Source organism: Falco cherrug, chromosome 12, assembly GCF_023634085.1.
Source record: "Falco cherrug isolate bFalChe1 chromosome 12, bFalChe1.pri, whole genome shotgun sequence".
In the NCBI taxonomy this organism is placed as follows: domain Eukaryota; kingdom Metazoa; phylum Chordata; class Aves; order Falconiformes; family Falconidae; genus Falco; species Falco cherrug.
Window position 1 is genome coordinate 13936205 of NC_073708.1, and position 13648 is coordinate 13949852.

The 13648-nt window shown below is 36.3% G+C and overlaps 1 protein-coding gene across 4 annotated transcripts in view; it reads left to right on the forward strand.

Moving 5' to 3' along the window:
• CDC14A (cell division cycle 14A) overlaps positions 1-13648 on the forward strand; it is a 67053-nt gene that overhangs the window by 23625 nt on the left and 29780 nt on the right. For all 4 annotated transcript variants that reach the window (XM_055724240.1, XM_055724238.1, XM_055724241.1 and 1 more), the window contains exon 5: positions 6318-6397. In XM_055724240.1, the coding sequence (XP_055580215.1) occupies positions 6318-6397 (80 nt within the window). The remainder of the gene's footprint in view (positions 1-6317; positions 6398-13648) is intronic.

Sequence of the window (13648 nt, forward strand, 5' to 3'; positions counted from 1 at the left end):
TTATCAGTATTAGCTAGACCCAAGGAGAGAGCACTACTGTCCATGAAGAGAACTTTTCGCAAAGCAAGTTTGTAGGGACAGAAAAGTAAGGAGGTATGTAAGGTGCAAGACGGAACTCCAAGCAGAGGACTGATCAGCTGAGTAAGGCTATGGCATAGTTGCAGCATTTAAGACTTAAACATGGGAACAGCCTAGTATATTTGGTGGTCTTTATGTGAAGGAGCTGCTCAGTAGGTAAAGCAAAGGATATGGGCATGCAGCGGCAGGAGTGGGGAGGAAGCAGAAATCTCTGAGTGAACTCGAGAGGGGGAGCACACAGTTTGTGTACAGTGGCATGTCTGTGTATGTACTCCATGAGGGATATCAGGTGGCACATCACATAAGGAGTTGGTAGCTTATGCATACAATACGGTAAATTAGTGTGCTACAACTGCATGCATGTTTAACCCTTGCCTAGCCTGTTTTAAGCTGCTTACAGCTCTTAACTGCTAGCATATGCAAGTGACCTACATCTGCATTTGATACTGTTACTCCTCTGTCAGACTAGTAGATGTTTTAATTATCCTCTGATTAATGAGAAGATTATGTAGCAAGAATAATTCTTCACTAATACAGTGTTACTAGTATGAAAAAGTATTCACTCTATTGTTGAAAGTGTCTTAAGTTCCTTTGCAATTCCTGTCAGTTTAGTACAACATTGGAAAACAGTTTGTACAAAGGTGTCCAATATGTTAAGTGTGTTATCCCAGAATTTTTTCTGTAGATGTGTATGCCTAAACTTGCAAGTGTTATGGGAGTTCATTCACCTTCCTCTATAATGATTGATAGTAATGCTGATAAATAAATAAAATGATTACTTATTTATTATCTTTATTTATGTTATTTATGATCTACCTAATAGTCTGATTTTTGTTTCTTAACTGCAGAAACATAGTTTTTGTAATCCAGGCATATTCATTTCGCCCTCAAGAAATATTTGCATTTTTGGAGTGGTTTACCTATGTTCAGTTGGATGCAGTAGATGTACACTCTTAGGTTATGTGATAGGGCTGTTCCTGACCTGAAGGAATCTAATCATATTCTTCAGTAAAACAACTGTTTTTAATGGGCAGTTTGATCTATCACAATTTGAATATCCAAATTGTGACAGAAATACATGTACTCTTTGATTTAAGGTCTTCTAGATGTTATGTCTTAAGTTATACAGGCTTTTTTCGACGAGAAAGTCCTATAACTATGAACTCTACCAATGAGTGAAAGTTAATTGAGAAGGCTTGTTTTATTTGTTCTGGTGTTAAAATATTAAGTGTAAAATGAAACGTGGAAAAGAGTGGATCAGGTTCTAGGAGTGGGTTTCCAGTGATGATTATACAACTTAAATTGTTCCATTAAACAGCTTCTTAGACACGTTGTATGGAAATACTCTATAGCTATTAAACTATTCTATTAATAGTCATAAGTTTAAGTGAAAGTTAAGTCTTTAAAACTTCATTGGCAATAGCCTCTTTGTAAATCACGTCTTGGGAAGATGCGTTTTCTAAGTATCAGTTTTTCCAATGGACTTTCAATACTTTTGGACTAATCATGTCCAGTTGCTCAATTGCTGTCTGGGCTGTGAAGAATTTTGCAAAGGTAATGTCTGTCATAAAATTGAGATTAAGAAGGCAAAAATATCTGAAATGTTACAAGAACAGAAGAACATGTAGACTTCTCTAATCTTACAGAGAACTTCAGCATTCCTCCTGACTGGCTGAAACTACAGACTGTTCAGTGATGTTAAGCAGGGTGCTGCTAGATATTGCAAAGTTGTACTAGGAGCCACAGAGAGTATCTGGAAGAATATCTAGAACTGCTTTGCTTTTCCCTTCATCTGTTTGGAGACTTATTTTACTTGGTGGGATTTTTTTTATGTAGTCTTCCACAATAGTGTTTTGATGGTTTTGGTTTGTTTGTTTGGGGTTTTTTTTTTGTTTGGTTTTGTGTGTGCTAAAAAAGTAGTCTTTAGTTTTGGTATGCATGAAAGTACTTGCAAGACTAAACTGTTTTAAAACAATTTTAAAGTAGCCTGGTTTGACTCAATTTGTCCCTAGTAGTTTCTGGAGGAAGGAGGGATGAGAGGGAGTAGGTTTAACCAGATTGTACTGAGGTGATTACATGAAGTCCCCACTTGTCATCTAAGAATGAATTATTGGAGAAATTGTGAAGGACAGTGCATTTTTTCCTGTCTGATAACATATGGATGAACTGGGGGCTGGGTGTCTCTTTCCATATTCTTAAGGTATTTGTTGTTTCTTTTCTGGTTGGAAACAAAGGAATCCCTGCCTGGTTGTGCAGTCTGCGATCTGTAAGGTTTGGGTTCCCTGGAGGAAAAGAGCAGGAGGAATACTAGTCAGTTTGTACCAGTGACTGCTTTCGTTCTTCTAGAGAAATGGGGCAGGAGGAAAACAGAACATATATGTATGACAATTGTTTCTCCTGGTAAACCCAGAGCTTTAATTCTGTCCTTGTAGAAGAAATGTAGTAATTTTCTCTTATAGTTCTTCAAAGATCAAAACTTGATCAGTGGACCAAAATCTGACTTTTGAGCAGTCCTGGGAAATATAATACTCTCATACTGTGACAAACTCTGAAAAGAGATCTAGTGAGCTCTTCTTCCTTTTCCTTGTAGATAGCAGATGGACTGGTCATATTTCTTTCTCACAATTACTTTACGTGTGTATTTTAGTAGTAATAGCTGTTCTTAGACTTATATAATGCCAATAAGGGAGAAAAAGCTGTTGAGTTCTTAAGTTCGTAATTTTATCATAGCAAATGACTGGGTAATAGCAAACTGCTGCATTCAGTCATTTGCTTGGTGGAGAGTTTTCACCTAATTTAAAAATTAGACTTCTTAGCTCTACCTGAAGCTTGAAGGGTTCATTCTCTTGTAATCTAAGTATATCACACTACTGCTCAAATCATCAGTTCCTCCCTTGGAGGGTCAGCAAGTACAAAGGCTTTTCAGTTACTGCAGCGTATACAGCCTCTTTGCTGGTTCAATCAACACCTTTCTTCAGATTGGGTTAGATTGGCTTCACAGAATTCTTGTGATAACTTAGCAATACTAGAGTGGCTTTGTTCCATATAATCCCTGTTTGAAAATGTCAGGTGCAGGCGGGAACAAGATGAAACCAAATTGTATTGGAAATACTGTGGATGAGTGTTAAGGTGGACTTACAAAATACTAATTCCCTTTTTGTTCTGTAAACTTTTTAGGACATACGGTACAGATTTTCTTGGCAGTGTGTGTGTGGCCAGTATTGATACGTATGTCAGCATAATGTCCCAACTGTGGAGAGCGTTGTCTTTCAACCACACTATTAGAAGAAACATACTTGAAAATTTTCAATGTTTGCTGAATTTCTTTTTTTTACAGGTAGCAGTGCCACATGGTAAGAGTTATAGCAGTGACAGTGGGGAAAGGGAGCAGAACCTTGTCCCTTATACAGCAGCTCTTGTAAGAGAATAGTTACTATCTGGAAAGTGGTTTTTTTTCTCAAAAAAAGGTTTTACTCACCTTACTACTTAGATAGAGGTTCAGTTTATATGAACTATGCACAACAAGCTCTGTGTTGTGGTTTTTTATTTGTATATATTGCAGAATGAAAGCACTTTGAAAATTAATCATATTAGATTGAAAAATGAATCTAAGTTTCAGTTGCGGAGTTTTCATTGATAAAGATGAGTCAGAAATGGTCTCCTCGGGTTTTCTTACTGGTTATCACTACTTTTTAAGTACTGAAGACATGTACTGTAGTGTTTCCTTCTCCATAACATCCATAATAATGCAATAACTTCCTCCTTCAGTTATTGCATTATTCCTGATGTCTCTGATGCTTCTGTTTTTTTCAGGCACTCTGTTCAGTGCTTCTTTCCCTCTCTTCCTTAATTTTGTGTTCCTAATGTCTTTTTCCTGTTTCCATCTTGGTATCTATGAGCTTTGTAGACAGACAACTAGCAGTGTTTGGTTCAAAATGTTATGGATACGTGTCTGAGCAGAGACAGCTTTGAAGTACCATTACTTCTGTGAAATAAAAACTGTATTATCGGGAAAATGTTCATTTAGTACAAATTTGCCCCTGCTTCAGATTTCTGACTCCCTAATTGTGTAAGAGGGAAACTAATCTTTTCCTGAAGTCTCTGAACTACAATCTTAAGGATGTTTTGACTACAAGTAGGAATTTGGGCTTTAAATGTAAGCTAATCAAAGTGATGATTGACATTATTGATGTGAATAAAATCAGTATTTTTCTATGAAATACACTCCCCCCAGAAATCTGTTGGACAGGATGTGTTGTTCTTAAATGCAAAACCTTTGTGGTGAGAGGGACTATAAAGGAAATACAAAGGAGACTTATTTCACAAACTAAAAATCTTTTACACTAACTGTGAAAGCAGAATAGCATTGCTGTGCTGTAGGGGTTCAAAGCCTGAAATTGGTGCCATTAGTTAGCGGTCATTGCTGTAGATAGACTATACAGCTTAAAAATAAGAAAAAATGGACCCCTCTACTTCATGAATTAAGTAAATGCATTTATCCATTAAGTAAATTTCTCAATCTGTTCCAATACTAATAATCACTGGTTTTATCCAACAACAAAGAATTCAATATTTCAGTTAGAAACAACTGCTCTGGTAACACAGAATAAATGGAATGGCTTCCCTGCAGAAACTGTGGTCTGTTTTTAGGGTGGAAATGATGTGTTGCTTTCAGAGATTGAGGAGCTAGGGGAAATACGGAAGTTTGAGCTTGTACAGGGGCGTTAATTATAAGGAACATGTAATTTGGGCACTTTTGCTAAATGAAACAGCAGTAATGCCATTGCTGTAGTAAGGAGACTTAATATTTGAAGATCAGTGGGAGTTGTTGCTCTTTTTGGGTGCTGATTATACTGATCCATGCTATCGTTGTGACCACGATGAGCGGAACACCAACATTGGAGACTGAGAGAAATGTAACTCCGTGTCAGGCAATTGATCTTTTGAAAGCAAATCAGTTGGGAGGGTTTTGATCGAAAATTAGATCAGTTGTTCAAAGCAGAGAAATAGGTAGTAGTTAAAAAACAGATGATTCTGGACCCTCTTTTCGTTGCATTATGGCAAAGAGTTTTTCAGACTGTTTTACTTCAGTAATTTTTGGGGTTTTTTTTTATTATTATCTGTCTGCCGTGTACATGCTTGAGGAGGAAATGCAAGAAAATCTCCTTAACATGTTGACATCTTACAGAATACTGAGAGTTCCATCAACTTGAGATATGACTTTAGACATAGAGCAAATTGCAAACATTTTGGAGTGACTACCATTTACCTATATTCTAATGTCCTCAAGGTCAAAAGCTGAATAAAACTTTTAGATCAGGAACTAATCTATGTCTTAGTTAAGAAAATAGTTGTTAGAATAGTTTATTTTCAACAGTTAAATGCGTGTAGATCTAAAAAGTATCTGTATAAGTGCTGGTTATAAGATGAATTGGGGGAAATGACTAGGAAAGTTGTGTGACTTTGTTTACAAAACATTTTGTGCATGTGAAATGTGCCACTCTAAACTGGAAAAAATCTTTTTTTGTAAATAATGTGCTTGCTTAATATATATTCAAAATGAAATTTATTTTAGGACCAATTCTACTGTACAAGTAGACATTGGAATGCAACAAGATGTGGTTGTATTCAAATTTTTTGCTTATGTTAATGCAGCTGATAGTGTTCAATGATAGCAGAATGAACCTTAGCTTAGGGTATTGCATTAATTGTATGTTGGTCTTGTAGTAACAGGTTCAGCTTGTTGAATTGGGTATTTTTGTTAATTAGTAGTTTGATATTGACAATTAAGAATCAAAAGATACTTGTGCTGGAAAGTCTTCCGTTGAGCTATGATAAAGAAATGTTTCCTTTGTCAGCTGCTGTGATAATATTTTGACTCAGCTGAAGTTGGTCAGAGAACTAGTATAGACACCTATTTTTCATCTTAGTATGATGTTGAGTTTGTCTTAAAAGTCTCCCAGTTGCAGCAATATGTGGGGTTTTTTTATTATTGTAATTTTTTTTAAAAGGAGGGGAATGACACAGAAGAAATCCCAGTTTCTGTTGATTTCTAAGTCTTTTACTTTTGTAGGTCTGTCTTTTCTGACCTGTAAATGTTATAAGAGTTGGTCATGAAGGAGTATGGTATACATTCTTAGCAGTTAAGTGAGCTGGGGGGAAGCTTACGTTTGGTTAACGGCTTTCAGACTAAGGGCTGATTTTTATTTTATTTTTTTCCTCTCCCCAATCCTGTTCAGGTAATATACTTGAAGAAAACACCAGAAGAAGCTCACAGAACACTTCTGTCTGGATCTAATCCACCATATCTTCCATTTAGGTATGTGAACATGAGAATTGGGCCTAACTTTTGTGTTTGGGAATTTGCTAAATAAAAATTTTTCAGATGGCCTTCCCAGAAAAGGGTTTCATGTCTGATACAGATGCTGTATAGAAATGACTGATCTCCAGAAAAAGTATATTTTACTTCTGGTGGAATTACTCAGTGTTGGAATAATAAAGCCATTTAGATTGAGTTAAGTTTTAAGTAATGACTCCTGATCTTGCAGGCTGTCAGGTTTTGAAAATAGTTCTTAGCATGTTTGTGATGTAGGAATTAAAACTTTTCTTCATAGTATATCATGTTTTACTGTTTGGAAGTCAATCTTTTAAATTACCTACTACCTAACCAGCTAGATTTACATGAATGCTGTTATCTTTTCCCTATTTACAGAACAAGTGCTGATGTTCAAGTTATTCAGTTGCTTTGCCTTTCTGTTTTCAATGAATCATAGATAATTCCTATCAGTCTGTCTATTCTCTGTACTAAGTTTATATTGAAAAGGATCTGAGGAGTTTTAGCTATCACACATCTAATAAAGAGATTTCCAAATTCTTTTCATGGTGTGGACCATGAAATGTCCTTGTGCTTTATAAGTGAAAATACCGTATGTCTTAAGCAAATGCTGGCGATAAAAGGCAACTGCAAGAAGGTCAATATCTTTTTTTTTTTTTTTTAGTGGAGTCAGCATTTACAAGTAGTATTCACTGTGAGCCAATGCATTTGTAAAATGTAGACTTGCCTTGTCTGTATCAAATTCATCTGATTCTACAGCCACTCAGCAAAGGAAGATCAGATTGTCTGTCATCTCATAGCTTGTACATGAGCCAGATACAATATAAACTGTTGGGGTGGTAGATTTGTATGTAAAGAACAGTTTGGCTATGAAATCTTAAACCATCAAACACCTTTTTTAGAAAAGGGTATCAAATCAGTGATAGCTTTTATTGGCAGAGAGTTTATACATTGACCTGGTCGTAGCTCTCCAAAGCCCAAGAAGTTTGCTGAGCTATTGATACCCATATTTTTTCAGTTAATTATAAAAAATACTTGGTACAATGCATAAAAAAAATCAGTTATTATAAACACATTGGTGTTATTTAAAATCTCCAAATTCTATATAAAATACAGGAACTGATGATCTAACTTAAACAAAGAGTAAAGTATAGTTTTCTCCACCTTTTACATTCTTTGGTTCCCAGTCTTCTCTGTTTGAAATGGTTACATTGGTCCTTTGCATTTACAGAAGGTTCAGCTATTGGGAAACTGCTGCAAGAAGTTCTGTGAAGCAAACTCTAGTACTCTGAGCACAGAAACTGTGTCAGTACCTTCATCTGTCGCCTTATCGTTCTGGGGAAGCAACAAGTGAAATATTTCTCTTTCTTCTGGGGATTACTATGTAACATTTTAGTGGAGTCTAAAAAAACCTGCTTTTCTTTTTCGTATCAAATCAAATTCAATTTTTGCAGGAGTATTTCTTTCACATAAAAGCTTTTAATACTAAAGTGACTTTGTTTCAGGATCTTAAGCTTAGTTTATTCAAAACTTGCTTAAAAAGCAAAACTCTTAGCAGTGGAGGGTGTATGTTACCTGGTAACAGCTGTATCTTGTTCACCCATTGAAGAAACCTACTGTTTGGGCTTATAGTGAATTCCGATGTCTTTTGGTTCATTTCTCCCTTGCCAAAGTAAAGATTAAGGTGTGCAGAAAAGAGGTTCTGACACAGTGAAGAGCCTTGGTTGTCAGATGCCAAAACGGAGACAGAAAACTTGGCAGGAAGAGTGTGTTTCCAGAACAGTATTATATGACACTGTTTGCTCAAACCAAAGGCCTTTGCCTTGCAGCCAGTTCCTTATCATGATGGCAGTAGTCATAGTAATAAAAATTGGTAGGAAGTAGTGAAAATTATTGGCTCTGTGGTTTCTTTTGAGGCTGACAAGAACCACAGTAACAAATTTTAATGACAAGAAACAATTTCATGTTAAGTAATTACTCAAAGCAAATCATTGTGAGGTTAAATTCATAAAGTTCTATTCCAAAATAGAATAGTTAGCTACTCTGAAATCAGCAAAGGAGGGGGTCAAAAAGTACACAAAACTGCAAGGTTTTCTGAAGATAACTTTATATTGTATACAAAGAGCATTTCATGTTTCCCCGGGGTGGGGGTTGAGAATACTAACTGAAAACATTGAAGAAGGCAATGTCTGGCAAAGGGACTACTTTTTTGTAGTCTGGGTTGTCAGAATGATTACAAAAGTGTGATCGCTTCATTCTGTTTGTCAGCTTCAGGAGAAGAGGGCAATAAATGTATAGAGTAGGCAGTTTTCTTAAAAAAATTCCTCTGCAGTCTGTCTGTGTTTTAAGACCTGGGAGAAAAATGATTGGCTGAAACTGAAGATTTTTTTGGAGTTTGCGGTGGTCTTTTGTGGTGTGGATAGGTTTTAGTATATTTTGGGGGGGTTTTTTGGTTGTGTGGTTTTTTTTTTTAACACAAAGCTTTGACTATTTTAGGGGATGGGAGGGAGGCAATCTTCTTGAGTGGAGTCTTGCTGTTCCTAGAAGAAACACAGTACTATGAGCTTTAGCTGGAAAAATTAAGCATCCTGATTTCTTGAGCATTCTTTATTATATGGTGTGGGGCTAGAAAGCACTTCAGTTTCTTTTGGAGCTGCTTTGGACTAGGTCAGGTCTTGGCAGTGGATTAGAGCCTAAGCACATTCTGTTACCTGCCGTGCAGTTTGTCCTGCGGGGAAAGGCAGCTGTATAATCTAGCTGTACAGGAGGCGAGACACAGAAGTAAGGAAATAAACTGAAGGTTTCTGACAAGATAGGAGGCTAGGTAAGGAATGGAGAGTCTGATAGAGGAGGGGATATTTGGGAGCTGAATTCATAAGAAGAGGCTGGAATAGTTATGTAAAAAGCTTAAGAATTACCAGGGCTGAGAGAAGGGCAAGTAGGTCTGATGAAGGGCCTGCAGTGGGACAATCTAGATTAGCTTGGAGTGGGGAAGAAATAATTTATTCCTCCTTCCCTGGTTTTCCAAGTCATTTGAGATTTTCTCCTCCTGTCCATTCTAAGACTTTTGAGATCTTTGGTGCAAAATACAGCAGGAGCAGAGTCTCAAGCAAACAAACCTGTGCTGGAAGCAGTAGCACACTGCCTTAGGTAGTATTTCTGCTTGGCATTAAGCTATTCTTTGAAGAAACAAGTTGGTGCTGAGAAAGTTCGCACTCCTTCCACTTCTTTAATGACATGAAAAGGACTAAAATGACTCTTATGTACAATGAAAAACATAAGCCAAATGTCTTACCTCTTCCCTTCTATTCTAAAGGTCTGGGAAGGAAATAGTTTGAGGTATTAATCATTGGTATTCAGTACTTATTGACTTGTGTTTATTCTTGGAACCTGGAACTTGGATATTATATAACTTCCGTAGTATAGGTCATCCCTGAATAGTTTCATGTGCAAGGGTTTATCAGTTGAGTGTTACAGCTAGACTGTTTTACCAAATTAAGAAACTTGTTATCTGAAGTGTCATCTAATTGGAAAAAATAGAAAACTTTCAATAGGTAGAAGCTGCAGGATTGTCAGATTCTTTATGGAGTGCTGAGGTGTGTTCACATGAAGTGATCGCTGGCAAACTGATCTGCTTTCATCTAGCTCAGTGACCTCAAAAAGCCTTAATCGGCTTAGGTCTTCAGCTGGTATTTCATTTAAAGACAGCTTCAGCAAATACTGTTCAGAGTGGAAGGAAATCGAAATACCCCTCTTACAAGATAGATGTAAACCTTTTGGTTTTGTTTTTATAAGAGAAAAATTAAAAGATAAAGCAGGAGCATAAGGCAGTACTGTCTTTGAGGCACTTCCATCTTATTTTTGGCTTATTCACTGTGACTTGGTGACGCTGAGTCCCTTGAAGATCTTGTGCTTTTTTTTCCTCACTTCCATTTAAGAAAACTGTTAAAACCATTTTAAATTATTATAAATACCAGTTTCCTATTGTGAAACTATTAGATTTCTACCTCAAACTACTTTGTATTGACTTTATGTTAAAGAGAAAAAATAATTTGTATTACTGTGTTCAGTCTCTAGATACGACATGAATTTTGGAGCTAGATTTTTAGTTTGTGGCTTTTGGGTTTTTTTTCTTTATTGGCAAATGCTGAGGAAACAAACTGTTTTATTGACAGTGTTAAGAGGTTTGGTGAAAGGGAAAGTGTTATCCAGTATTGAGGTCAGCTACAGTAACTGAAATCGGACATGGGATTTGAGCTCTATAATGCTGGCTCAGGTTCGTACTACATCTGTATCTCATAGAAATAGTCACATTTTTCTCTACTTTGAAAGTAAATAGAGTATTATCAGGTAATAGTTGGTAAAGCACTGTTTGAAAATCAAGGTGATTATGCATTTGGCCATAAAAGACTGGAAGAATACTGTAATGGAAACGTGATCAGCAACACAAATCAGAGCACCCACACTGTTAAACTGTGCAGGAGATGTCTGTGTGTGCTCTCTTCTATTATTCTGATACGAAATGAGGTTGGCTTTCTCTTCTATGCTTTTTTAAAACACAGACTTCCAACATGAACAAAAAGGAAATCCAAATAGCTTGGTTTCCACCAGTGAAAACGCTTCAGTGTTTCTGTATATGCATAAGTAGTCCCACTGGGTTAAAAAATCACTGCTGTCTTAAATGTAAGCACATACATAGTTTTCTGTAGGATAGGATGCTGACTTTGTACAGTGGACAAAGGAGAAGGATAAGTTTAATAGGAGGAATGTCTAGAATTAAAATTAATTTAAAATTGTATGTTTCTGCGAGGTTAACAAAGGTACTTTTCTTCATAGTGCTCTTCCTCATAACTGTTAGTACATGTATTTGGTTTGGCCTGTTCAGAATCTATTGCGATTTATGCAAGCTAAAATTATTAATTATTGCTTTAAAAGTTTTGAAATAGAACTGTTATTGGTAGAAAGAAAATGCATGCTGGTGGATCTAGCACTATATAATTGACTTAAGTCAATGTGGTATGAGAACAGCTGTATTTCTAACAGGATTTTCGTATAGGTTAGTACTAGTTCTGACAGTATTCAAAGTTTTTATCTATGGTCTGGAAATTTATACAGAATCAGTAGGAGAATGGGTTGACACAAAGAATGGTGAAATTGAACTAGCTGTTCTGGATTAGTTTTTAATTATTTAGTGTTCTCCAGGAGTTGCATTAATCCAGAAGAATTCAGAAAGTAAGGTTAAACTTGTTTTTTAAATATTTATTAAGTTTCTCAATGATTTGGCATGACTTCTGACTGATTGGGGGAAAAAAAACCCAAAAAACTTGTTAACTGCTTCAGCCTGGAGGAAGGCATCTAGGTTGCTGGGGGAGATGGGGCAGGCAGGCGGAGATTTGTTTTGCTTCTGCTTTTAACAAAGAAAGAATCAAAATACTTAGTGACTTAAAATACCTTAGACAACTCCATCTAAACAAAGGGATGTTTTACTTGAGTAATTTATTTAAAACATTCTGGAAATCAGGCATGATAAACTCTTTATTTTTTACCTTTTGAGTATTTCAAGGCCTTTCTAGACATGTAATTGGCAGTAAAATTGACGGTAGGCATCTGTCCTCTCTAATGCTTCTGCAAAATGACTAAACTCTAAAGGAATACTAACACTTCTCTGGAATCATATGAAATCAACTATTTGATAGGAAGATTGAATAAAAAAAATAACACTTCATAAGTATGCTGTGACTTTGCTTCATAATACTTTTTTAATGTGTTGTTGTAATATTTAAAACAGCTCTGTAAAGTGCACTTTATTGCTTGCTGCGTGTTCTGAAACTAGTAACCTGGGTTTCTTCTCCTAACACTGAGTCCACAAGCCCTTGCTTTACCTGTACTTCAGATATCACTCTACTGTATCAATGAATCCAGCATGCAGAGTCCTTACGGATTGTACTTAAAACTTCTGCCAGATTAATTTCTTCTTACACCTAAAATTTGATAACTGTAGATAGCTGAGCCTAAATTTGTGGAGCATAAAACAGTAAAGTTTCGGAAAGGGGGTTGCATCTGGAATTGATATAGTAGACCAGAAACTAGAAAAGACAAAAAAATATTCCTGGACTTAATCTGGAAAGGATTGGGAGTACTGAAATAAAAATGGCTATGGCTTTAAGGAAAAAGCGTAGATTTTGTTCCATTTTCTTGTTTTTCAAATTAGAATAGAAAGAGCTTTTATGATATGCTTGGGTTTCCTTACCAGAAGATACTTGAGGGGCAAAGGGAGAGAAAGAGAGAGGTTATGGCAAGATACAATATGCTCAGTATTTGCCATGGTTCACCAATCATGCTTGCACTTGAAGCATTAGGTGATATTAAGTCACTGCTTCCAGGTGTTACTGCACTACTGTGCTGTCATTCATATCTGCTGTTTGTTTATGGTTTCATTACACTGTCATGTTCTGCCACAAAAGACAGATGAGGGGGTGAGTTTTTCAGATGTCAATTGTGTTGTGTTTGTTTAAAAAAACACTAGAATACCACTGTTCTTTGGGTTTCTGGAAATTTGGGATTAGGTTTAAACAGGTTTTTATTTGTTCATTCCAAAAACTTTGCCTATTTGGAATTTTCCTGGCTTTCAGTCCTATTATTTCACTGTGTGAAACAGCAGAGCTCTTTTCTCCAGTCATAGCACATCTACTTTAATTGTTAGGTGCACAGCAACAGGAGTGAGATGTTTGAGGTATGGATGATGTAGGCAATAGATGTTGGCTACCAGCACCCATGTGCACTTGACTGGTGATAGCTGTCGGTGGGAACTGTAGCTAAGAATACTGTACACCTGGAATTGTGATAGGTTAATCTTATAAATCTAGGTCAAGTTCAGTGTCCTTCCTCCCTGTTTCCTTTCCCTTCCGTCTCTTGTTCTCGTAGCTCTTCTTAACGGATTAGAGATTATGTGGCTTTTTCCCTCAGTATTTTTTTTATGTACTGCAGTATCAGATGCCTTATCAGTTGAAGTAGTTACATGCATACAGATAAACATCTAAATCCTTGTTATAGCAAAATAACATGTAACACAGAATGTCTGCTACAATCATATCTTCCATTCATACTTCTCTAAATACTTCATTTTGTGGTTTTAATTGTTTTAGGTTTTGTTGTTTCTGTCAGCCCCTTCAGAAAACTTACAGCTTCTAAAGATTTTATGCTATGTATACATTCCCATTAGGGCCTTAAGATTTT